Source organism: Scomber japonicus, chromosome 20, assembly GCF_027409825.1.
Source record: "Scomber japonicus isolate fScoJap1 chromosome 20, fScoJap1.pri, whole genome shotgun sequence".
Classification (NCBI taxonomy): Eukaryota; Metazoa; Chordata; class Actinopteri; order Scombriformes; family Scombridae; genus Scomber; species Scomber japonicus.
The window spans coordinates 8,051,264-8,075,560 of NC_070597.1; the positions used below are offsets into that span (position 1 = coordinate 8,051,264).

General features: G+C 40.1%; 1 protein-coding gene across 1 annotated transcript in view; it reads left to right on the forward strand.

Moving 5' to 3' along the window:
- Nucleotides 1-24,297, forward strand: part of wnk4a (WNK lysine deficient protein kinase 4a) — a 41,029-nt gene that overhangs the window by 7,719 nt on the left and 9,013 nt on the right. Inside the window, exons 2-12 of the mRNA XM_053341985.1 lie at nucleotides 10,061-10,233; nucleotides 10,677-10,897; nucleotides 11,884-12,041; nucleotides 14,808-14,896; nucleotides 15,652-15,871; nucleotides 17,143-17,503; nucleotides 18,649-18,794; nucleotides 19,369-19,442; nucleotides 20,773-20,908; nucleotides 21,385-21,501; nucleotides 23,147-23,320. Of these exons, the coding sequence (XP_053197960.1) occupies nucleotides 10,061-10,233; nucleotides 10,677-10,897; nucleotides 11,884-12,041; nucleotides 14,808-14,896; nucleotides 15,652-15,871; nucleotides 17,143-17,503; nucleotides 18,649-18,794; nucleotides 19,369-19,442; nucleotides 20,773-20,908; nucleotides 21,385-21,501; nucleotides 23,147-23,320 (1,869 nt within the window). The remainder of the gene's footprint in view (nucleotides 1-10,060; nucleotides 10,234-10,676; nucleotides 10,898-11,883; nucleotides 12,042-14,807; nucleotides 14,897-15,651; nucleotides 15,872-17,142; nucleotides 17,504-18,648; nucleotides 18,795-19,368; nucleotides 19,443-20,772; nucleotides 20,909-21,384; nucleotides 21,502-23,146; nucleotides 23,321-24,297) is intronic.

The window sequence follows — 24,297 nt, forward strand, 5'->3', positions numbered from 1 at the left end:
ATAGTAATAAACAAATGAATAAAATGCATTTTCGTGACTTTCATCTATCAGCAGTACAAAGCCTCTCAACTGGAACAACACATAAGTCTGCCAGCCACAGACTGGCAACAGTGAGTGGAAAGAACAGATTAGAGACTGGTTCTCCGTCAGCCAGATGTAATGACTGAGAGATTGTACTTTAACATACACAAGAGTGCCAGTGGCAAAGGCTCTGTCTCTACTGAGTCATTTCTTTTATTGGGATCCCTCTGTAGATTGATTCATCATATGAGAGTTTTCGACAAGTAGTCCAGGTTTGATTAAAGTTTTCCAGCTACCAGTAACAGTTTTCTGGTGGCCCATATTTTATACGCTCACTAGCTTATGTTTCATGTTTTTCGGATGGAGTTGAGTGGAAAGCTTGTTTTCCCGTCATCGTTTTTATCCTCAGAAAGTTGGAGATCCTTTCAAATTGACATCAATATGCATTCCTCTAAAAGAAGAAGCTTTTGTATTTACAGTAATCACATTGACTCAGGATTTTAAAGAAGTGCCGGATTTGGACTTATCGAACAAATGTAACAACCCCTTTGAATGTGTGTCCACGTCCTGGAATAACATGTGTTGTCGTCTCAGTCAGATTAGCTCCTAACCCCCTCTCTACCCATGGATATCAAAACTATTCCTCATAAAAATGATTAATAATACTCTTGATGCCTCGATACCAAGTCAAGTAAGCAATTTTATGCAAGATGGGTTTAGAAAAATCTTGATAACAGTCAGTATCAGCCAGAATAACGTCAGTTTCGTGTCATGTCAGGTTGTGTTATGAATGGCGGTGCTATGACACATCATATCATCATATACTTGCAACACCTATCTGCATCACTCCCACGTTTTTAAAAGGAAGCAACATCCTAATAAGGAACTAATAAAACTACAGAAAAAACAAGCTTCGTCCATGGTGCTGATTCTGTTTTCTTGTTTGTATGTAAAAATGGTGTGTGCGCAGCTTTTCCAGTGTAATATTTCCTGCTATATGTCATATTCTAATTGAGTGGTTGGTTGGCTGTTTTTTTTCTAAAGTACTTTGTAGGGCATTTTAGCCTTTATTTTACAGCAGATTGTAGAGAGGTGACAGGAAATGAGGGGTGAGAAAGGTCTCCAGCTGGACTTACACCAGCCACATTGTGATTACATGGTGAGTTTCTGATTAGTTGGCTTGCAGACGTGGGTTGTAGCAGCAGTCATTTGGCCCTAAATGTTGGAAACTGGCAAAGCTCTTTGGTTGCCAGATCTCTAAATCTGAAATCTGTGGATGGTACAGTTCAAGCTGTGCGATGTACGACCCTTGTTTTTGGACTGACGACCAAAATAATTCACCATGTTTCTCTCACGATTGGCGATTTTTTTTTCTCTGGGAAAAAAAAAGTCATAGCGTGTAACCGGGCCTCTAGAAGAAAACAGTAAATATTTCACTTTGGAAAAATGTCTTCTCTACAGTGTTTTCAGTATTGACAGTGTGAGACTGTACAGCCATACCTTTGGGGGAAAACATGTGGTCACGCTGCAGTGTGGGGCCATGAGAAGGCCTGAGTCCTGCTTCCTAAACAAACCAAAGACCTCTAGTTTTAATAGCTGTTGGGGCTCTGAGGCCATAGTTGGTAAGGGAAAAGATTGCTCCGCGGGGTAACCTCTGGTCATTGCTGAACTGACCGTGTGTGTCGGACCGTGCAGGACGGAGGTGTCAAGAGTGTAAATGTGCTCTAAGCTGCCATGTGAGTCCTGCCATGAATCAGGCATTGGTGTACAGTAATGGCCCTACCTGTTTGGGATCCGGCACCTTGCAATATCCATCAACAAACACTGTAATGTGTTTTCTCGGTCAACAGAAAACATTCATTTGTGTGGCCCCTTCCCCCCAGATGTGAACTGTGCTGTCTTAGTTCACATTTATCTCAAAGCTCAGTGGGTTTCTAAAGTTGGTTGCTCTCAAAATATCCTTCATATTGACTTAATTGGACACAGTTGAGCAGTAAGTCGAGGATTCATGTCATTCATGTTGTTGCCTTCCTGTGATAAGGGCACTACTTGCGTGCCATCACTTTGTAAACTATATCCGATCCCAGTTGCCGGCAGCACTAGATAGCATGTCAACGTCTGTCAGTGCTGCTGCCCCCCTTCCCTGCAGCCAGGAACTTAAGTAGAAGACAAATAAACTAGCACGTGCCTCATGTTTCATTTCAGTTGAATGTTTCATTCTGTTTAGATTGGCAGATTTCCATGAAAAGACACGAAAAACAACATTTTTCATTTAATTATGAGGTGAATAAAAGAACATTGCAATTCTTTGCAGATACTTGGAGTTTAAAGTGATTTTCAAGGATTTTTTACATTTTTTTTATCAGCTTTAACTTCATAAAAAGTAATATTAAAAAAGACAAAAGTGCCTCGAGATGAAAGCACTTTCTCTGTTTGCCGGCTGTTGCAGAGCCTGGGGCCATAAAAACTTCGAAAGGCTTTGTGCACGTGCTTTCTTGGTCAGACCTCAGTCAGGTACGTTCCGACAAAGCTTAGCATATCATTCTGCTTGAAGCACCAGATGTGTGGAGCTTTTTACATCAGGACAGTTCAGATAGTGACAGCGATGTTGTTATGTGTTGAAAACTTTATGTGATCTTGATTATGATGTGATAATGATTTCATTTTTATTTAAATACTGCCTGTGAGTGTCTAGATCAGTGGCTCCCAACATGGAGCTCCCAACACACAGTTTGGATGTTGGACCTCCAGCATACTTGCTTCTCTGACTATTTGGCAACTTACTTTCTGTAAAAGAGCTGCAGAGCGTCTGATCCAAAATCCATTTGTTAACAACCAACGTTTATACCTGTAGACTTGATAATTTGTTGTAAAAACTATTTTTAGAAAACCATGAACATTTATTCAAACGGCACCATTTCCAAATAGAAAGACAAACAACCAGGCAGTTTCTTTCACAGCCTAGAAACCTGAAGCTTGTTTGTATTAATGCCTTATAATTGACCAATAAAGCATTAATAAATTATTCATTAATCTATAATAAAACCATGAGCTTTAACTAAACCAATTCTTCTAAACAATCTATTGTGAAATAATGGTTCATTATACCTCTTCAGGCCTGTAGACAATGATTGAAATGAATTAGTATTAGCTCAGCAAGTTAAAAAGGTTGGCAACTACTAGTCTAGCTCTCTCGTATTTTCCCTGTCCTACTTTGCAAAACAGCTTATGTGACACTCAAGTAAATTAAGATCAACTATAAAAACAAGTATGTGCAAATAGCCTAGATCTTTTAAACGGTTACCATGGAGAGAAAAAAAAAAACTGGCACCAGTAGATCGAAGGAATCAGCCCAGGAGGGACTTACCTTTAAAACCTATGATATATAGATTGTCACTACCTTGTTGAGGCCTGTAGTTTTTAAACAGTAGCTTGGTTGATGACTATCATAAATATTTGAGGATAATTATTTGATGAAGTCTAAGATAATTCTCTTCGTGAGATTGGGAGGGTTAAAAATGGTAGTTGTAAAAGTAATTGTGAAGAGATGGAGTGGTTGGCTTGGTTACAACATTTTAAGTTTAGTGTTTGGATTGTGAATACTTTTTTAGCACACGATATAATAAATGGTTGATGTGAATTTATGCAAAAGAAAATAAAAACTTAACAGTAAGTGATCGGGAAGGCTCTCTGTTGTAAAGATGTACGGACAGGGATTATTGTTTTGGCTGCTGTAGCTGCCTGGCCGGTTCACTCAGTTTAATCAGGTTTAAGAGCCCACAGGTTTGCCTCGGCCCTTTATAGTGATAGAAGACGTAGCTGTGACGGAAGATGACAGACTGTTATGTCCTGTGTGCCAGTGTACCTAATGCTACATTTTCAATAATGGTCCTCGTTGTGCAGGAACCTCTAAACATATGTTGTCTATTTAAGGAAGTGCAAGAATCTCATGTGACACTTTTCTTGTTTATTGAATTCTCTCACAGCTGCTCCATTAACCGTTTTTTTTTGTTTAGTTTTTACGATCAATGGGGTATATAGTAGAGTAAGTTACTAACACGCAGGCTGGTAAATTGTGTTTTAGCTCATCTTGCTTCAGCTTTGTAAAAACATGCATTTTGTCAATTTTTGCTGTCTCAAAGTCCCGCTAGTTTGTCACCTTGTTAAAAAAAATACGGTTCAAAAGTATGTCATCGTAATTGTGTCTGATTGCATAAGCAAGTTAGAATGATTGACCCATAACTAAGCCTTTTCCACCCTTTTGCTTCTCCAACTCATCCTGTTGACCCGACTGCTCTGCTGTGTTTTTGAAGACAAAACTCTCACAGACCGTATCCTCCTGGCATCTTGTGATCTTTCTGCGGTTCGCTGGGTTTACTGGAGAGGACAAAGTGTTTGTTCCATTCACACTCTTCTCCTCAAATGCCATCAGACTGGGAAAGCCGCTGATGTGCTCTCCCTCTAACGTTTCAAAGCTTCCTTGCCTTCCTTGCAGGTTTATTTGAGCAGATTGCTTCCTCTCGTCTGAGATGGGTCAGAGGTCAAACTGATTGGCACACTGTCATGCACACACCTCAGCCAAGCAACATAGATATAAAAGCGGCCTTGTTCATAAAATTACTGATAAGTTATTATTAGTTTAGAGCCTTTAATGGACTCATAAAAGAAACTGCCTTTGTCATTCCCATAATCACAAGCTGCAAGTGAGAGAATTAGGTGGACCAGGCGGGTAGTGTTCAAGGAGGAGTCATCACTTATTATAATTGTGCAATGCAATGCTTAGCTTGAAAGGCAGAAAAGGTTACTTAAGAAGAAAGGTCTTAAACTACCATTCAAAGTGCTATGCTGTTTATAGAGGAAGCAAACAGCACTCAGGTTAAGAGATTTTAATAATAACAAAGTAAATAGACTAAAGCTTCTGGGCCTTCCAGCTCTCAAACAAATAAATCTTAGTCTCTCAAACAAGGTGATGCAATACTTTCTAAGACAACTCATAGTGTATACTTCAGAGGACAACCGCGTACTTGTGCAAATATATTAATACCTGGAAAACGTATACCAAACATGGCGGACAACGACCTTCTTTACAGCCCACTTCTTACTATTGAAACGCACAACAGATAGTGTAATCCTACATCTAGGTCTCTTACTCGGACAGGTAATTAGCCGGGCGCCACAAGCCAGGTCAGGTTCTCGGTGTGAGAGCAGCAGTCAGAGGCTGGTTTGAGTCCTCAATCCTTATGAGATTAATGGCTAACCTCCCTCTGCCCGCTCCATTTACACAACATGTCAGGTTTTCCTTGGAAGGAGCACACTGGCACCTCAGTTCTCACCTGCAAACATCTAAATGCAACACTGTACCAGTGTGAGTGCCTACGTGCATGTTTATACATAGTATATATTAGTCAGGCACGTATGTCATGTGAGGTCACATCATTTTTTTTCTCTCTCTTTTGCCTTTGACCTCAATCCCAGAGCTTGGCTAGCCAGTCGTCGTCACCACTGATGGACAGCGGTTCGGTAATGCTGAAGCCATGCATGTTCTCGCCAGCATACTCTGTCATCAGAAAGGCTCAATGAACTCTGGTCTTTGTCTGGAGGCCTCGTCACAGTTAACATCTGTAGCATCTGTATGGCCTTTTAACAGCACGCTCAATAATAAGTTAATGACAAGATGAAGAGGCAAGGCTTATTCTTTTAGTGGTTCATAGAAAAATGGTTCATAGAGGTCAAGTTAGATGGAAACGTATCTAAGATTAATTTAATCATTTCTAGAGTTACACAAAAAGTTATGATTTTTTCTTTCACGTCATGAACATATTTGACTTTAATTGTAATCATACCACCAACTATTAATGGTTTCTTTACTACATCAAGTACTTTTTTTAACAAACTGGTTCATTGCTTAGTGTATAAAATGTCAGAAATGAGTGAAAAATGCTCTTCATTTAATTGTAATCATACCACGAACTATTCCACAAGCTCTTCATAACCATTTAGAGACTACAATGTTCTTAAAACCACATGTTTTGGTACACCGGCAGTCCAAGACCCCCCAAATGAAACTGAAAAAAAGCAGCAAAACCTCACAATTCAGAAACTGGAAACACATTTGACATCCCCCCCACATTAAAGGACAAAGCTGGCAATATTCTATATTTGTATTACTATCAATAAATCCCTTGAAATCACTAATGACCTGATCTAACATGTATTGTCTGTGCAGCTGTAGACTAAGTTACGTTGTTGTCCAAATACTATTGAAAACACATCAGTGAGCCTTACTGTTGCACTGGGTGACATGCTCCTTCATTTCCATTTATTGGGCACTACTGTAGTTTATTTTGAGCATATCCAACATACACCATCCTGCGGCTGTACATACTTTTTAGAGCAGCTGAGAATAGTCACCCAAAAAATACCATAACTTCTGCTAAAAACAACAGAGCCCAGCTGTTTTAGGAAATTACTTAGCTTTTAAAGATTTACATCTTCAGGATGTAGGAAAGTTGGAAAGTATTGAGAGACTCATGAGATTTATTAATACATCAGCTGGCTAATCATCTCAGGAATATATTTCATCTCATTTTGATTGTAGATCCAAGTATTTAAGACACTGATATAGGAAAATGCATTGAAACCCCTCCCTCTAACCCTTAACACACATCACTGCTGGCTATAATACTGAATCCATTTTTTCATTTGCCCTACTTCTCTCTCTGCATTTAGCCAAGATTCCTACAGATACCGCAGTCTGCCCACACTGACTGGATGCTGTTCAAATCCTGTCCAGACTTACTGTATCTCTTTGAGTATAACATCAGGACATTGCAAACTTTTCATTCCCGTATTAAGCCACAGCGTACACCACCTGGTTTGGGGCAAATGTTGGCTGACATGTAGTGTTCATGTCCCGGTTGTCATAATAGGGGCGCTGACAGGGGTGTCTTAATACCAGTGGCTCCTCTACCATCAACACTACTTATGTAACTCTGCTTATGTGGCACCAAGCCCAAGTATTTCCAACCCCAGCTTTTGCAGACCCCCTACTCAACACACACACCTCCCAGTGGCTAAGAATAAGTCATCCAGCTGGAAGAGACAACAGTAGAAGAAAACAGTTTTAGTAGAAGCTCATCTCATACATTTTTGAATCTAGACTGCTCTGTTTCTTTGACGTGCCCGTTTGTCTTTGCAAAACAGATACAGTTTGTTTTTGTGGCTCTCCCCCCTGCATTGCTTTCTCTAGCAGCATTATGCAATGTTTTTGGCCTCATTTTTTTTAAAGGAGGGGAGGAGGAAGAGAAAAGCTGGTGGTGCATAGATATAGTCAAATATCCCATGGAAAAGTTAGATAGGAGCTCTTCACAGCTGTCAACAGAGGATTCCTTTTTTTCAGGAAATGCCCACCTTAACTTTATTGCCTCTGATATCATTAAGTCTAACTGAAACACACATTTGTTATTTACTATAATGAAAGAAGTAATCATGTTTAGAAGACTTTTATTCAAAGAATTGGTGGCTGTAATGATGTGAGAATGGTTTCAGTCAAACTCAAGCATTGTGGTTGTTTTAATTTCTGCCATTAGTCACAGTTTAAGTGTTTAACTGAGAATAGGCGTTGTTTTGTTACCCTGAAATTAGCCAGTATCAACAACAATGCAGCCAGATGACAGTATCACGAATGTTAACACAGATCATACTTTGCTTTCATTGTTTTCCATCTGTACCTCATTTTTTCCCTCTGCATTTTAAACTTGTTTTTACATTTTTAAATTCCTCACTTCAGCGTTTTGAATTGAGAACATGTTTTTTGCGCTTCACATGTGTTCATCATCCATTATTATCAGCTCCATTTCATTCAACGGCTCACATTCTATGAACAGCGCTGCTCAGAACTGCCACAGCTGGATTTTAGCTCTTCCAAGAACGTCTGCATTTTGCATTTTCTAGTATTTTGCAATCGCTGCATCAAATATGCCAAGCTCTTGTAAACCTCGTGGTTTGAAAGTGTCAGCGTCCCCAAGTGGCTTGGCTGGGTGCCGCAGCTAATGAAAGTTACACCATTTCTGAGCTGCAAACAGCCACCATTTCTCTGCACAGCACTGAACAGGCGACTATCCACGGGAGACAAAGCTCTCTACATGGGGGTCTGATGTTATCGCACTTAGATACATAAATATCCAAAGCATATCAACCCATAAACCCACTGACTCATTCACCCTTGCTCACGCACAAACTGAACATGCACACCATGATTTGTGTGACATGTATTTTTTTAGTGACCTAGTATGCCGGCAATAAACCTTAATGCTCACTTCTGCAATGTGCCATTTTTAAAGCCATAAAGCAAAATGAACTGCATGAGGCACAAATGAGATTAAAGCTGAACTGACTTATTCAGAAGATGCATGGAGTGTTATGCTCTAATAGCCTTATTGAGCCCTGATGATGCTTGCCTAAACATGTTTTATTCATTAGTCTTAAGCCAAGATATTTTCCTTTTTTGCAAACCACTAAGTATTTCTGACAGAGGTCTGACAAATGAGGTGTAAGCTCTCGCCTGTGTTCACATCATAAACTGATCGCTAACTACGTAAAAGCAAATCCCTTTGGCCAGAAGTCGTCTCTGTGTCTTGCTTGTGAGCCCAGGGCCTCATGTTTACTGGTGTAATATGACAATTTGACAGTTTGACAGGTGACTGACGCAGGTAAAAGAGGTCTTTTGCTGTGTGACTTCAGACAGCGCAGGTCTTCAGACAGTCTGCCTCCTGTGTTGATGCGGCAGTAGCAACTCCTCACTGGGAGAGAGCAGAGCCAAGGAAGGAGAGAGTAGTGGTCAAGTTGATTGTAAGCATAAACATATGCAGAGCATTTTTCCCAGAAATCTACCTCAATGCAGGATTCATAGTGCTGAAGTCTCCAGAGAGTTTTCCACTAACCACCCACCACAGGCAGAGTTACTCCAACAGGAGCTAAATTGGGCCATTCATCCTAGAGGAAGCACAAAAATGTCTTTGTTCATCCAGCATGATTACTGTGTTTGGTTCAGTTTTACATGGATTTCTGAAACCTCCCCCTTAAATTTGTGAAGTCAGAGCTCCCCTTATTGGAAAATAAATGTGATTATGTAACTGGAGGGTCACCCAAATGGATGGACCTGTGGTTTCCAGTCCCGCAGCTAGCTCATTAGCTAAAGTAAGCGTGATTTATCAAATTGGTTGTGTGTATTTGCATGCCGTGTTTACTGCTTCCTGCTTACGTAATCACAGACGCTTTGACGAGACCAGAGCACGTGTGTGTGTTAATACTTCATTGTTCTACAGCCAAACATGAACTTTACTAATTGTTTTGTTTTTCATGTGACTGAACTTAAGATGCATTTACATGTGCACTAGTATCCTGGTTATGATCACGTTTGTATGAATATTCTCCAGTAGAATCGGAGATACTGTGGCATTTAAATACATTTAAACTGGTTTATATTCATGTTCATTCAAATGATGATCTACACCAGTATTGTCAAGTCATAAATCACTGTTCATAAAGCCACATCCAGCTTAGCAATAAATGCAGCAGTAATGTGAATCAGACCTCTTTTCAGATTCTTGTGTGAATGAAGATAGTGGCTTGATGAATGAAGTGAAATATTTAGTCTCATTATAAAGCATGTGAAATTGACCTGCGGGGGCTCAGTAAGGCTTTATAACATCTTATCCAGATACACACAAACCAAACTGAGGCACTGAGGTAACTGAGTCAGCACAGAAATGATAAGATCGGTTAAGATGTTGGGAAATCAGACACACCTGTGCAGCAACAATCCGAAACCTGGATACTATTAAAATCATGTATGAATGGAAACAATGTAAGGCTCAAATCTGGGATACACGAGAGAATGATAAGATACTCATTGTTTATGAAACTATGTCACCACAAAGTCCATTTAGTACTTTTTCTGGAGCTTTAGGTCATATTACAGTTTTGCCCAGATGCTTCGACATTGCAGATTTTCACTCTGTGTTTTTTTCCTCTGCAGACTCGTAAACTAACCAAAGCGGAGCGACAGCGTTTCAGCGAGGAGGTGGAGATGCTGAAGGGGCTTCAACACCCCAACATCGTCCGTTTCCATGACTCCTGGAAGTCTACGGTGAAGGGCCACAAGTGCATCATCCTGGTGACTGAACTCATGACCTCAGGCACGCTCAAAACGTACGAGTCACTTCCAATCCAACTCACCTAGAAACTGCAGCGTTGCTCCTTTTCTTTTCTTTTCTATTCTCTTAAAGATCAAATTCTTTCATGAGTGCTTTCTTTCAAGAATTTGTAGGAATAGGTGTCACATTTCTCAAGTAGCGGATATCCTTTTTTCAAATAAAACTCCTATGCCTTCTATAACAATGATGACATTTGTGTCATGTTTGACAGCTCGTCTTTTGCTTTTAAACTTATGAAATGAAAGGTGCAGAATAAGGACTAGAGAAAATGAATACAATGTCCTAGGAGAGAATTCAGGAAACTAGTTCACTTTTAAACTTCCTCTCGGCTGTCAAAATAACAGATGAATTCTTTTGTGGCCCTTAAAAGCTTCCTCTTCTTGCTGTATTGTGATATGTTTAGACTTGTGTGTTTAGTCTTATCTTCCTTTGTTGTAGGTACTTGAAGAGGTTCAAGGAGATGAAGTTGAAACTGCTGCAGCGCTGGAGTCGTCAGATTCTCAAAGGGCTTCATTTCCTGCACACACGCACTCCTCCCATCATCCACCGGGACCTCAAATGTGACAACATCTTCATCACCGGCCCCACAGGCTCCGTTAAGATAGGAGATCTGGGGCTGGCCACACTCAAAAGTGCCTCCTTTGCTAAAAGTGTCATTGGTAAGTGTAAATTTGTTCTGTGCATGTTTACATACCGGAAATAATTTTACACAAATATCTCCTACTTATGTCAGAAAGAAAGGACATCACGTAGGACATCATTTGGCATAAATCTAGCATCTCAAATCAAAATGACACACATCTTGGATTGTTGAGGGATTCCAATAAAATGAAGTCACTCCCAAAATGCCTTCTTCTTTCCCACAAATTGGTTTCTCATGTCTTTGTCATTGCTCGCTTTTAATTTCACTGGAAACTTCCCTTTCCGTTAAAGTGCAAGTAGGGAGTGTCATCCACCAGTCAGTATGAGGACTTGTTGAAACTTGATTTTTGCTGAGTTCAATTCAACAGGTGCCAATCAAACACTGTATATTTAAGCTGTATTTAGTTATTTTGTACCCAAATGTATATATTTTAAAGTTGCTATAATCAATGTCTTTATAGTAATAGTGGCAACCTATATGTGACAAATCCACTCTGCAGTTCCACTTTAGTGTCTTTTAGGTTTTGGTCAGTCTCACTATTCTCATTGGCATTGTTGTCATTTTCAGCAGTTGTTGGGACCAAGGAGTTGTCACTGTAATGTACCTGTCCAGCACCAAAAAGCAGAAAAACAAAATTTATGACTAGCTGGTGAACATAGTGGAGCATTTTAGCAGCTAAAAAGCCAGATGTCTTCTCAAGGGTGGGTGGACTGAGGACTGAAACCAATAGGTTTAATCCATAGGGAGACAGGTTTTATATGCCGGTCATTATACCTGGATTATTTTTTACAACAGTATGTCTCATCTATCAATATATATGTATTATACAGTATGTTCATATTCATATACCTTTCTATAGCAGTGCATGAAAATAATGTTAGCATCTCATTGGTGGAGCAGTAATATTGTATGCACAGGATGACTGGCTGCCCTAAATTGAATTGAACAGAATTGAAACCCTTTAAAGTAAAGTTTTTAACTGTTCCAACTGAACTCTGACAGGAACACCAGAGTTCATGGCCCCAGAGATGTACGAGGAGAAGTATGACGAAGCGGTGGACGTCTACGCCTTTGGAATGTGCATCCTGGAGATGGCCACCTCTGAGTACCCGTACTCCGAATGCCAAAACGCTGCCCAAATCTACCGCAAAGTCACCAGTGTGAGTATGAGGAGGAGGACACCACCTCGTTTAAAAAACAACTTGTATTAAACATAATTGTCCACACGTGTTCTCTTTTTTTCATGTGTGCACTGGAATTAGGAAGCAGGATATCTCATGTATACATCTGGATATCCTGAATCGTTGGAAAGAAGTGGGGCCTTCATGGAATAAAAACCCAGTTTTGTCTTTTAAAGGATCACTTATGAGCTCAAGGTGCAGAACCGTACCATAACCTGACTGCTCGTCTGTTTTCAGCCTGCAATCATGACGCACGCTTGCACATGTTTGACTTACTAATTGCTGGTGCGTTCACCAGTTCAAAGAGCTTGTCTAACTGGTTCTTACTATCGTGTTCGCTGGAATATTCCCTTCTCCATGAGATAGTGTTTGGACAACTGAAGTGACCTATCAACACTGACATTTGCAGAATTTCTGTCAAAGCTGCCTTGAAATTTTAAGAAAGTACAAATGTCTTAAAAATAAAAGATTTTTTCTGTCTTTGGATAATAAATATACTGATGAAAGTTTTATATAGAAAAAAATGTGGGATGGCTCAGGCAAAAAAAAAGAAAAGAAAAAGGAGTAGTGAGTTTAAAGGGCTTAGCATTACAGCAGTGGCTTCGGGCTTCTGTATTTCAAGCTGTTCCCGGGTGCCAAGCACAGCAATGATGCCATGGTGGGCAATAGCAGGCGACGGTAGAGTTATATGTTTTGGAAATTATGTCTCACTCTTTACAAAGAGGGCTGTTTCTTTCTTGCGTGTCACATATGCAAACCAAACCATGGCTGACGAAGTCTGGAAAGTGAGAAAGTGACAATGCCAACCAGTCAGAGTGTGTCTGGCTCCTCCACAAACAAGACAATATAATAACGTTCCATGTGCAGTCGCAGACACTTACCCATGCAACCACATTCAATAAAGATTTTATTAGCTGTGCCTTTCATAATTTGTTTATGTTTTAGGTTTACGGTATGTGCGGCACAGACACAATCTGCCAGTATATTCATGTGGCAAATGCATTTTTCACAACATTAAACACCAACCAGAAACTCTACATAATGTTTCACGCATATGACTGACTTCTACTTTAAGTTAATTGCTGTAAAGGAGGCCTAGAATGAGACACACTTGACATGCAGTATAAAAGGCATAGAGCATACAAATTGTGCAAGAATCTTGGAAATGTGAATGTAATAGTCACACCATGTTTTAATTTTACAACCAATTAATAAATAACTCCCTACTAACTGTGGAAAAAATGTCTATTCACATACCCTACATGGCCACTATGGGGTTGAGGTCAGAGCTTTGTGCAGGCCAGTTGTGTTGTTCCACACCAAACTGGGAATACCGGTTCTTTATGGACCTAACTTTGTGCACAGAAGCAATAAAACAGCAACGGGTCAAATGCAAACTGTTGGAAGTACACTATTGTCAAACATATAGCTAAATGTTTATAGCTCTGACCAAATGTATACTGTATGTGCAGGGGTGTCCACATACTTTTATCCCTGCACTGTATTTCCTTCAGAGGGCTGAAATCTACACCAAAGAATAGCTGCAAAGACCACATTTAAGATAAGATATAATAATGTGTTCTTCTTGTATTTGTGCAAAAGAAATGTTTTGGTTTCATAGTAAATTCATGGTTCAGATCCCTACAGTGTGCACGATAAACACACAATGTGACTCAACAAAGTCAATAAGTAACCAGGATATATCTCAAGATCTTATCAGTACCTCTGTCACCACAGGAAAGGAAAGGAGTCTCAGATTTAATTTGGATTTGAGGTAAAATTAATTAATTCTGAAGGTACCTGTGACGACACAGAAACTAACTGCTTAAAGAAAAAACTTCTGTGGTCTTCTTCAGATTCTCCCTAATCACAATTCAGTCTTATATAAGATGACAGCATATCTATTATTGCACTGAGGCTTTTTTTTGGGTTATTCAGTCAGGGTGAAATTATTACGTAAGTCACATACAAGTTTAAGTATGCATGCTCTAAAGACAGATAAATCAAACACACGTGTTGCTCTTTTCATGAACAACTTGTGTCCTTTTCCTTTTCTTTCCCTGAGAAATATCCTGAGGAAATTAATGTGTACCACTCAGCCTTTTACTGGTGATTATTTGAATGTTTTGACCTAACCTCAGCTGGTTGCTTGGGTATCTGTAGGCCAAACATCCCTTTTGACCTTGGCTCTTTACTTTCTTATCAGTATTTTTACAGGGATGGAAGCTTTGGTGTAATCTCAGTTTATTTTCATGATAACATTTTAGAAACCTCCCCTTTACTTCATATTAGTGAGTAATCCTGCCTGATTATTTGCTACTTGTCATAAACTCTTCTCTGGCTAGCAGGAGTTAAAAATCCCCCGAAGGATTTGTAGAGTTAAAGGAAGATGGAAATGGAGCACAGTTTTTTTCCCCCTTTTTTTTTTTGAGCTTTTGGTTTTGTTCTCCTCTGGTGTTGACATGATTGCAGAGCCGAATGTCATGCTGGCTTGTGGCAGATGTCACAAAGCAGAGGATTATGTTCACACGCAGTGCAGGTGGGAGTGGCTGTTATGGCTTTGATCGGTTCCTCTGAAACGGGAGCTGTTTAAATGGGAGAGGTGATGAGCACCTGTTCTGCTTCAAGTACCAGTCTCCATGAAAATGGAAGAAATCCTTCAGAATAGCATCTCTGGTCCTTTTTGATTAGTATGACACCCTACAAATAAAACAACACCATCTTCTCTTGTGATTGTGTTTACAGGGCATGAAACCTGACAGTTTCTACAAAGTCAAAGTCCCAGAACTCAAGGAGATCATTGAAGGCTGCATTCGTATGAACAAAGATGAGAGGTACCAGTGATTCTCTTGTTATAATTCTCCAGTAGCCAACCATACATTAACATAAATTGTGTTTAACAGTAAGCAGATAACAAAGTCAATTAATAGTCTATTTTTTTAAATAAAGTGCATGTTTACAGTGCCAGTAGACATTTCTCGAGCACCTGCAGAGTGAGAGAAGGATTAGCATATTACTTTCAGCATAATATATAACTTTATAAAATAGGTAGTAAGAGGATATATTAACTGTTCTAATGCTGTTTCCTATCATTGTGCATAACACAACTTCACTGACATGTTTTGAGAAAACCTAGTGCTCTGCTCTAGCCTCTGTCTCAGCATCAATAAGATTAGGTTAGACTGCTGAAGAAGGGGTATAAACTTCATGTATGCACTTAACTTTGCATATATTCCAGTCTCAGGTTTGCTTGTAAGAGTTAAAGTCAATAAAACCTGATAGAAAGCATGTTTTTTGCAAATGTCTTTGTATTAACATAGCATGCTCCATGTTTTTGGAAAGTACATTTATAGTAATTTTCTAGGCCTAAGCAATGCCAAAGTGACAATTCAGTGTTTATGTCCACTGAGGAGCTGCTGCAGAATGCTGTTTCTCCAAATTGAAGCTCTACGTGATTTTCTATTGTACTAATAACTATTATAAATAATGGTAAACAACATTTACATAAAATCTGAGTTTTAAATCTGTCAATATATACTTTAAGGTGCCATAGCTAAAGCTAAGCTACTTATTTCCTTTTTAACTTCAGGTACACCATTCAGGACCTCTTGGACCACCCCTTCTTCCAGGAGAATAATGGCGTGCATGTGGAGCTGGCAGAGGAAGACGACACATTTAAATCAGGCCTGAAGCTGTGGCTGCGCATGGACGACACCAAGAAGCTCCACGGAAAGTACAAGGACAACAACGCCATCGAGTTCCTGTTTGAGCTCTACAAGGATGTGCCTGAGGAGGTGGCTCAGGAGATGGTAAGCCGACAATCAATCATCACTCTTTACTGCATCACTGCACCAGTTTGTTCCAGCCATTAGTGAGGAAATTGAGTAATTGATCCCAGATCCAACAGATAGAGGCAACATCAGCCAACACCCATGTCTTCTTTGCATCCTGATCTTGATTTATGGTGACAGATTTTTATACTCAATACAAATCGGACACCAATGTTTTTAGCTCTATTAAACATCACAAAGGAGTTTTCTTCATCTGGATGCTTTGAAGAAGACGCAGGTTGGTTGCATAACACATGTTATTATTTGGATTCAAATCTTGTACTTTCGGTCACGGCTAATTTATTCCCTCCTTCAACAATAATATTTTGAGATGAATTACATATTTAAAAAGAGGTGTACAGTTCTAAAATGTTAAGTGCTTTGTGCCGTTTATTTCCATTGATATTCTTTTCAATGTTTGAAGTGTTTATTCCACATGTGTATACAGATATTAGATTTGGAGTCTCTATTACAGGCATCATTATCACCAACTGTGACATTATTAGTGAAAGACAAATTTCCCTTTTGAGTTACCTGTCTCTAACACTTGACCTCAAGCAGTGAAAGCAGCCGCACTAATGCACTCCGGCATCATTATGCCTTTTTTATGGCCTTTGTTATGACAGCAGAAACATTGATATGCGCTCCAACCCATAAAGAGTACGCCTTGCAGAGTGTGTCAAGGGCACCGCTCAACATTTAATCATCAGTGGTTGGAAATGTGAGAACGTGTGTCAGGAAGCAGCTGAGGTCTGTCTAATAATATAATGACTGTCTTGCTTGTTACAAAACAGGCCCTTATGTCCTTCAGAAGCCCCTCCATAGAGGTCATTTTTAATGAAAATGCAAGCCACAGTTCCTTACTTGTTTACCTCTTTGTGGTAGTTTTCATCAAGATCAAATTATTATCAGCGGGGGACATCTAGTCTGGCTGATCTAGCGGTAATTTGACTCTGTGTTGAGAGGCAGATTCGGACAGAGTGTTCCACCACTGTTCTGGACTGGGTGTCACAAGAGGCTGTTCAAGATCCTGACAAATTCATAAGAATGCAGTCAATGTTTGCTGATTTTACAAAACAAATGCTGTTAGTACATCAAAGAAGCCTTGATGTCACAACTTGCACGATCGGGTCATTAAGTGCATCAGACCTGCGTAAATGGTCTGCATATCACAGTAGCACATCGTGGACCATGACTTACACAAATGTGCTCATGTTATGCCCTGACCATTTCTCTGTGATGTTATGCAGGTCGTGCTCGGCTTCGTGTGCGAGGTAGACTTCAAGCTCGTGGCCAAGGCCATACGGGATAGGGTGACGACCATCAAGCGCCAGAGAGAGAAGCTGAGGCGGCTAGCGGAGGAGCAGAGGAAGAAGCAGGAGCAAGAAGCCATAGAGGAAGAACATGAGCTTCATCCACCATCACCTAAAGTCAACGACGTGGTTGCAGCAGAGTCCCCCACCCCGGTTCTGACACTTACAACCCCCATGCTGTCCCCCGTCACTAGCTCTGTGGACTCTGGGGTCAGCTCCAGCTACCCTGCAGAGCCAGAGGAGCCTGAGGCAGACCAGCACTTCCACATCCGCCACAACAGCCTCTCCTCTGCTAATTGTGAGCAGCAAAGTAACATGTTTAGGTTCCAATATCCAAGTTTGGTCATTTTAGTGTTTCTTGTTTAAGTTCAAGGATTGCAACCTTTTAGGCTCATAACTCCCCTTAAAAACTTTTTAAAACATACATATGAAATGATAAAGCCATCAAGCTTTAAATGAGGCAGTTTCCCTTAGTTAGCTCCTGCAGAATTTGCATTTTGGAGATATAAGTGGTCTAGCCAACAATTTTACTTTAATCAAAACAGCCTTGTATTACTGAACTTTTTTCTATTTTTCAAATTTAACAGGAAATACAGCTTTATTCTTTTCATAATTTTCAAATAAACCCACCCTTTCTGTCCCATGCAGTCACAATTTAATACAAAAGTACACTAGGATTATCATGAACTACTAAATGTTTGTAAAAATCAAAAAGTAACAATTGCATTTGCACAATAATTATAGTTTATGATATTCTAGAGTACACGACTGTATAATACATTTTAACTCAAATCATCTTTCAGTCATATGTGAATGAGACTTGTCTGTCAGAGTTCAACTTTTAACCTTCCCTTTTTGTTTTGTTTTGTATTATAGTCACAATAGTTCATAAATCTTTGACAATAAGGGTTTTGTACTATTGTACTGAACAACAAGTTTCCGATCTGAGAGCACATGGGAGGCAGACAGAGAAATGTAACACTGTGGATAACTAAATTATTCAGTTCCTGTTAGTCTTATCTCGTGGTGTGTGTGTGTGTGTGTGCATGATGTGCTGTAGTAATTTAATTTTTCTCAGTTTTTACCCATTGTAAAGGCCTAAATATTCTTTTTTTTTGGGGGGGGGGGTTATAGTAAATGAGTCTGTTTAACAATACATCAACATCCTTTGTGTGTCCATAGCAGTGCTTATTCACAGCTTAACTCTATACGTCTTCTCCATTGATGTCATTGTCATTGTTTACCTGTTGGTGTACGTTTAAAGTCTCAGTTTGGGGTCATCAGATATGTGTGTTTCCACGCAGGTCATGTGTGCCTGCCCGTGTGTGTGTGTGTGTGTGTGTGTGTGTGTGTGTGTGTGTATGTGTGTATTGTACAGTCTGTGTCAGTCAATCAGGGCACAGTTGGTCACATGCTAATGGTTTATATCCTTTGTTGAAACAGCTGACTGCGAGATGGATGGCTATCTGAGCTCCTCTGGGCTTCAGGATCCCCTGGAGCCCGGCGGCTTTAACACGACCCCTCCCACCACGCACACCGACAACCCGACTGCAAACGGTCTCCCCATTCCAGCCCTCCGCTTCCCCTCGGTGAGTGGCCTGAATAAAGGGCTTGTTATCAAAATGTAGCGAGCAGGGTGGTGCTGGCAGAGAGGATGACTTTCAAGACTTTATGAGACCTCCCTCATCAACATCACGCTGTCCAATGCAGCACTGACACAGAGTTATGTAAGCAATATATAGTTTGAAAGCAACACTGTACGATACGGGACATAACATCACTGAGGACCAAGTGAGGAAAACATTTTTAATTAACTGTTTTTCCCTTACAGTTCCTCAGTAGTTCTGAATTAAGAACTATGACAGACAAGTTGTTACCTTATTGTTTTGCCATTTTATGGATAGCAGCTTTCACCATTTAGTTATTCTCATTATGACCATGAGGGGTTTTTATTTTTTATCATAACACATTTTAAAGAATACATAAATAATACAATGATATATGTTTTTTTTAAACTAAATCTAAATACTGCTGCATTAAAGTTCAATATGTGGAAAATGTTTCCTGGCTCCTGTCTTTTACAAAAGCTTCTAAAGAAAAATAAATCAATGGAAATCTCTCACAGTGTGTTTCCCTTCTCACCCACCTCTTTTCTATTCATAGAGTATTGCAGTATCCAACAACATAGAACATGGAAACTCAGGCTCCCCAAGTGGCTTCAACTCCCCTGTGGACAGGTAAGGTTCTTCTCATTCCTCTTTTCACTCGCTTTGGGTGTTTAAAAAACATTTTTAAACTCGATAGTAAAATAGAGTTAAACAGTCCCTTCTTAATTTAAGTTGGAGACCTGAAAAATCAACATGAATCTAGCAGTCTTCCTTCTACGACTCCTCCTCCTATTCCACATCTGTGGGGCTGCGACAACAAGCTTGAGGCAATCGACGGGCTCCTCCGTGTTTTCATTGCAGTGAGGCAGAATGGACCCTTGCAGGTTTCTGTGAGACTGGCTCTCAGATGTTGTAGAGGCCCTGTTTTCCATGTTGGTGGGATGTTGGGGAGAGAGCAGCTTTATTCTCGGCATGAGGGCCGAGGGTGGACGGACAGCTTGTAAGCGTGTGTGTGTGTGTGTGTGTGTTGGGGGCTTGTAATTGTAGTTCAAAATATGTTTTCTGTCAATGGAGCAGTTTGGCAGGAAGTATCATAGACGGAGGACAATGTCAGCTGAGTTCATGCCTGTGACTGACAGTGTATCAGCATTATCTGACTAGTCCTAAGTCGATTGAAATACATTTCAATGCTGATTAAGTACTATGCTTCATAACAGCTTAGGCATGCACTGTTTAGGATCCAAAACAGACTCCCAGTTTCTTAATTCTTCCTCTGAGTAAAATTCTTGATTAATGAAGGCTGCATTTCAAAGATCACAAGACAGACCGATCATTTTCAATATCGACACAAATTGTTGATTTGATTTTGTCTAATCTCTGTGTACTCCGTGTTTAAAGGAAAGAACGGCCTTTGCTGTGAACTTGAGTTACCCATGAGTTGGAGGTTTTTAAATAGAGACGGGTGCACGTTGCCAACCAGTAGGCCTGTAAATGTTTGCTGCCTATGTTGGGGAGGTGGACTGAGGGGAGTCTGTGACCGCAGCAATCCAAAAAGGCCCAGGAGACGCAATTAGCAGAACCAAAGCTTTTTATAAAATCCACTGAATGTCCTCCAGTTCCCTGAAACCCAAAACTTGTTCATTGTATAAATACAACACATCACATGGACATGTTGCTTCCTCTGGAGGAACACCAGCTTCCTATAGGCTCTGAGCAGGCCCAGTTGAACTGTACTGTTTACACCGAAGAGACACGCCACTGTTACACATCAAGATTTTATTTGACATTGCAGAGTGCTGTTTATTATTATGTGCGGTGCCAAGATAATCAGTAATGATGGATATTTAATTCCTTTTGCACTTCTGTTATAGATGATAAATCAAATTTGAAATTACTGTTTCTGTGGCTCTGTGGTGCATATTTTCTAACCACCAGAACATAATAATATATTTCTTTGCAGCTACGCCTCCGATGTGACTTCAGGCTTGAGTGACGGCTATGAGGGCCTATCAGAGAAGAATGAAAAAACGGCTGCCAGGAGGACTGCAGGAAAGCTGTTTAGGAGAAGAGCGCGATCAAGGCTGCGCATCACAGGGGTACAGTAAAGTTTTGTTTTACTACAACTCTCCGAATGCATTTATTGGCATCATAAACAAATAAATAAATCATGTGGTTTGAGTTATTGAATTTGCAGGGGCATTTTTGATATATGAGTGAGCGGTGTAGCTCCACCCTGAGTGTGTAACGTCATCAGTAGCAATACTGTTCTTCCCCCGGCAACCGCAGTACATTTCTCTTCTAATAAGGACAAACTGTGGTCTTTTAATGGGCATCTTTGCACTGGAGGCAGAGACAAACAGATCATGCATAACCACATGTGAATACAGTGGTGCTCTGGGTGCGACACATACGCAAACACACAGTGTGTTACAGTAGATTCACACATGTTCAAATGTTTGCTCAAACCCACACAAATACAAAATACATTGTTCTTACCTTGTTTAACTTGGCTCCATGTTTTAGAGGGTAAACAGACACCTGTCGTTAACATTGATCCTGTGCTTCTCTGTAGCTCTCTGATAAAGTGGACCGGGTGGTGGAGTGCCAGCTGCAGACACACAATGACAAGATGGTGACCTTCAAATTTGACCTGGATGGAGATAACCCTGAAGATATCGCTGCTGTCATGGTGAGTCTTTACTGGTGTTCGATCTTTGGCCAAACAATAATGAACAAGTAGGCTATTATACACAGAGTCTCAATAGTTAAACACTTTAAACAAGGTTCTTTGATTTTCATGAAACAGTAGACAATCAACTGAGAATTGAGCTACAAATGTAAAGGAAATGAAGATAATCTTGATTCCATAGCCTGACAAATACGGTTTATTTCAAATGAATATAATATAATGTAAATTAATGATAATTTTGGGTACAATAGCAAAATGTAGAAGGACTGAAATGTTTGAAGTTTGTATTCTTTAAGTGCATCCAAGATTTAAATGAAATTAAAGTGGGCTGGTCATTACAAATTCATGCAATGCAGCCAAACACTGCTCAAAATCACAAAACATGAATCTAAATTCTAGTGGAGGTCCCACGGTTTGCCAAAGAAAGCAGACATATCAGGGTGCAGCTATGATTTTGAATATTTAACTACGTGTAAACTTCAATATAGCTTCTACAGGAAGAAAAAATATTATTATTTTTTTTATCCTTAAAGATACTTGAGGAGAAATGAAGAGATAAAACTGGGTGTTAAATGGAAGTAGGTAATCTCTTTTGGAAACTGAAGCTCCTAGAACAATCTTGGATTTATACATAAATATCTGAGCTCAGCTGATAAGCCTGGCAGATTTCTCTATCTCAGCTGAACGTACACATGATTCATCTGCTTCTAGTTAATAGCCTTTTGTTTGTCACTTCTAACTCTGGCTGATATTATATCTTACTTGCTAAGAAGTGAGTGACGCAGGTAAGCAGCCCCATCCCCCCCCCTGTTATTGTCTTTAAACTTCATTAGACTCTCGGTGATGTACGGTGCTCCTGTGTGAGGAAGACGTGATGAGGCAACATGTGCAGAAGGACTTTGTGTTCACTGAATGTACTGTTTTCCTCATTCTAAAAGACAGTGGGCTTTTGTTTACCGAGTCTTGGCGCAGCAGGGGTGTTTGGCATCACAACCGTTCCTGTGGTTCCCAGTTCGGCGCTCAAATGAGCTGAATCATGCCATGCTGACAGGAAACGGTCACCACACCCCGACCCGCAATTCACAGCAAGACTCCAAACTGCTTGAATATGCAAAATTCAGAACTCTGACAAACATCTGTTTTGTGGGTTTACATGAGATGATTTGTGTATTTTCCCCCAAGAATAAGTATTAGCTGAGGGTTGGTGGGTGTGAAATTGGGTGGATGTTTAGATTTCATGGATGGACATAGAAATAGACAACAAGTGTGTCTATTGTACTTAGAAGCATCTTCTTTGTCAGTGGTGGGAAGTAGCAAAGTACATTTACTTAAGTACTGCAATTATGTACAGTTCTAAGATACTTATACTTTATTTAAGTAGTGTCTATTTTCTGCTGCTTTATATTTACTATTTACTATAAAAACTTAATCAAAGTAGCTCCTCTAAAACAGTAAGAGAAACTACTTACAATTAATATATCATAATATAACTCTCACAGGGTCTATTTTTCTGCATACTTTGCTGATAGTACTTGTGTACCTTTACTAATGCAGGTCGTCTGATTTAAATGTTTCACTTTGTGGTATTACAACTTTCACTGACGTATCTAAATACTTTTCCACCACTGTCCTTTTTGCCTTCAAGGTGCACAATGAATTCATCCTGCCATCAGAGAAGGAGGGTTTCATCCACCGCATGGGTGACATCATCAAACGGGCCGAGGCTCTCATGGCGAAAGAGCAGCTCGTCCATTCCAGCGGGCACAGACTCCCCCAGCCCGCTTTCCACACGGGGGTTAACTCATTGTCTTCCTCTCAGGTCAGCAGCAGCACTTTCTCCTTTCCAGTAGTCCACATCACAGCATTGTTAGCCCGCAGCAGAGAAAGTAGCAGTAACTGAGAGTGTGTTTTACTGCGCTGTCTGATCATTATAAATTACATCAGCTATTGTGTGTCGAGGTGTGCTTATCTAAGGCAGACTCATAAATCTTGCGCAAATGGAATGCTGTTGTGTATCGCTTCCCTATACTAAACAAATAAAAAGTCCTCACTAGGGTACTTTCCTCACTGTCCACTATCCCTCCTGAGACTTGCCCTCAAAGAAATAAGGTTAAGTGGTCTTGAAGCCACCTGAGGTAGCACTTTCATTTAGAACATGATGTTACTAAAAGCACTCATGTCATAAAACGCTGTGATTTGTGGAAACATAACCAATGCCTCCCTTTTTTTCACATTCATTTGTTCCCGAAAACCACAAATCATTTCCAGTGGTTAGACCATAATGAACTTTCCAGCACATCTGCCACACTGAATGGGTAAAATACTTAATGTTTGGTTTATTAAGCCTCTCTGAGTCAAGATTTTGTGAAACTGTAAAATTTTGAAGGAGAAAAGATTTTATTTTGGTGGAAAGCCATCCTGTACAAGATGTGACATAATGCCTAATCAGATACATTGAGGTTTTTTCCACATGAAGGAAAAGAAGTGTCTGTTCTGCCAGGATGTGCTCCTCCCTGTAAAACACAAAGAACACAATCTTCTTGTACCCTCTCATAAAAAATGCTCAAGAGATGTTCATAAATGAGGCAGAAAAAGAATAATCTGTTATTTCGTGGAGGCTAGAAGACAAGTGAGAGTTGTAAACCCCCACTGCCAACTATCTACCTTATTCACCATGTTTCTGACCCCCTGGATGCACAATTATCCCGAACCACCGGGAACAAATCTCCTCTGGCTCAACTCCAGCACCTGATTAAAAACAGTGCATGGACCACTTCCCACAGTGAACCGTTACAG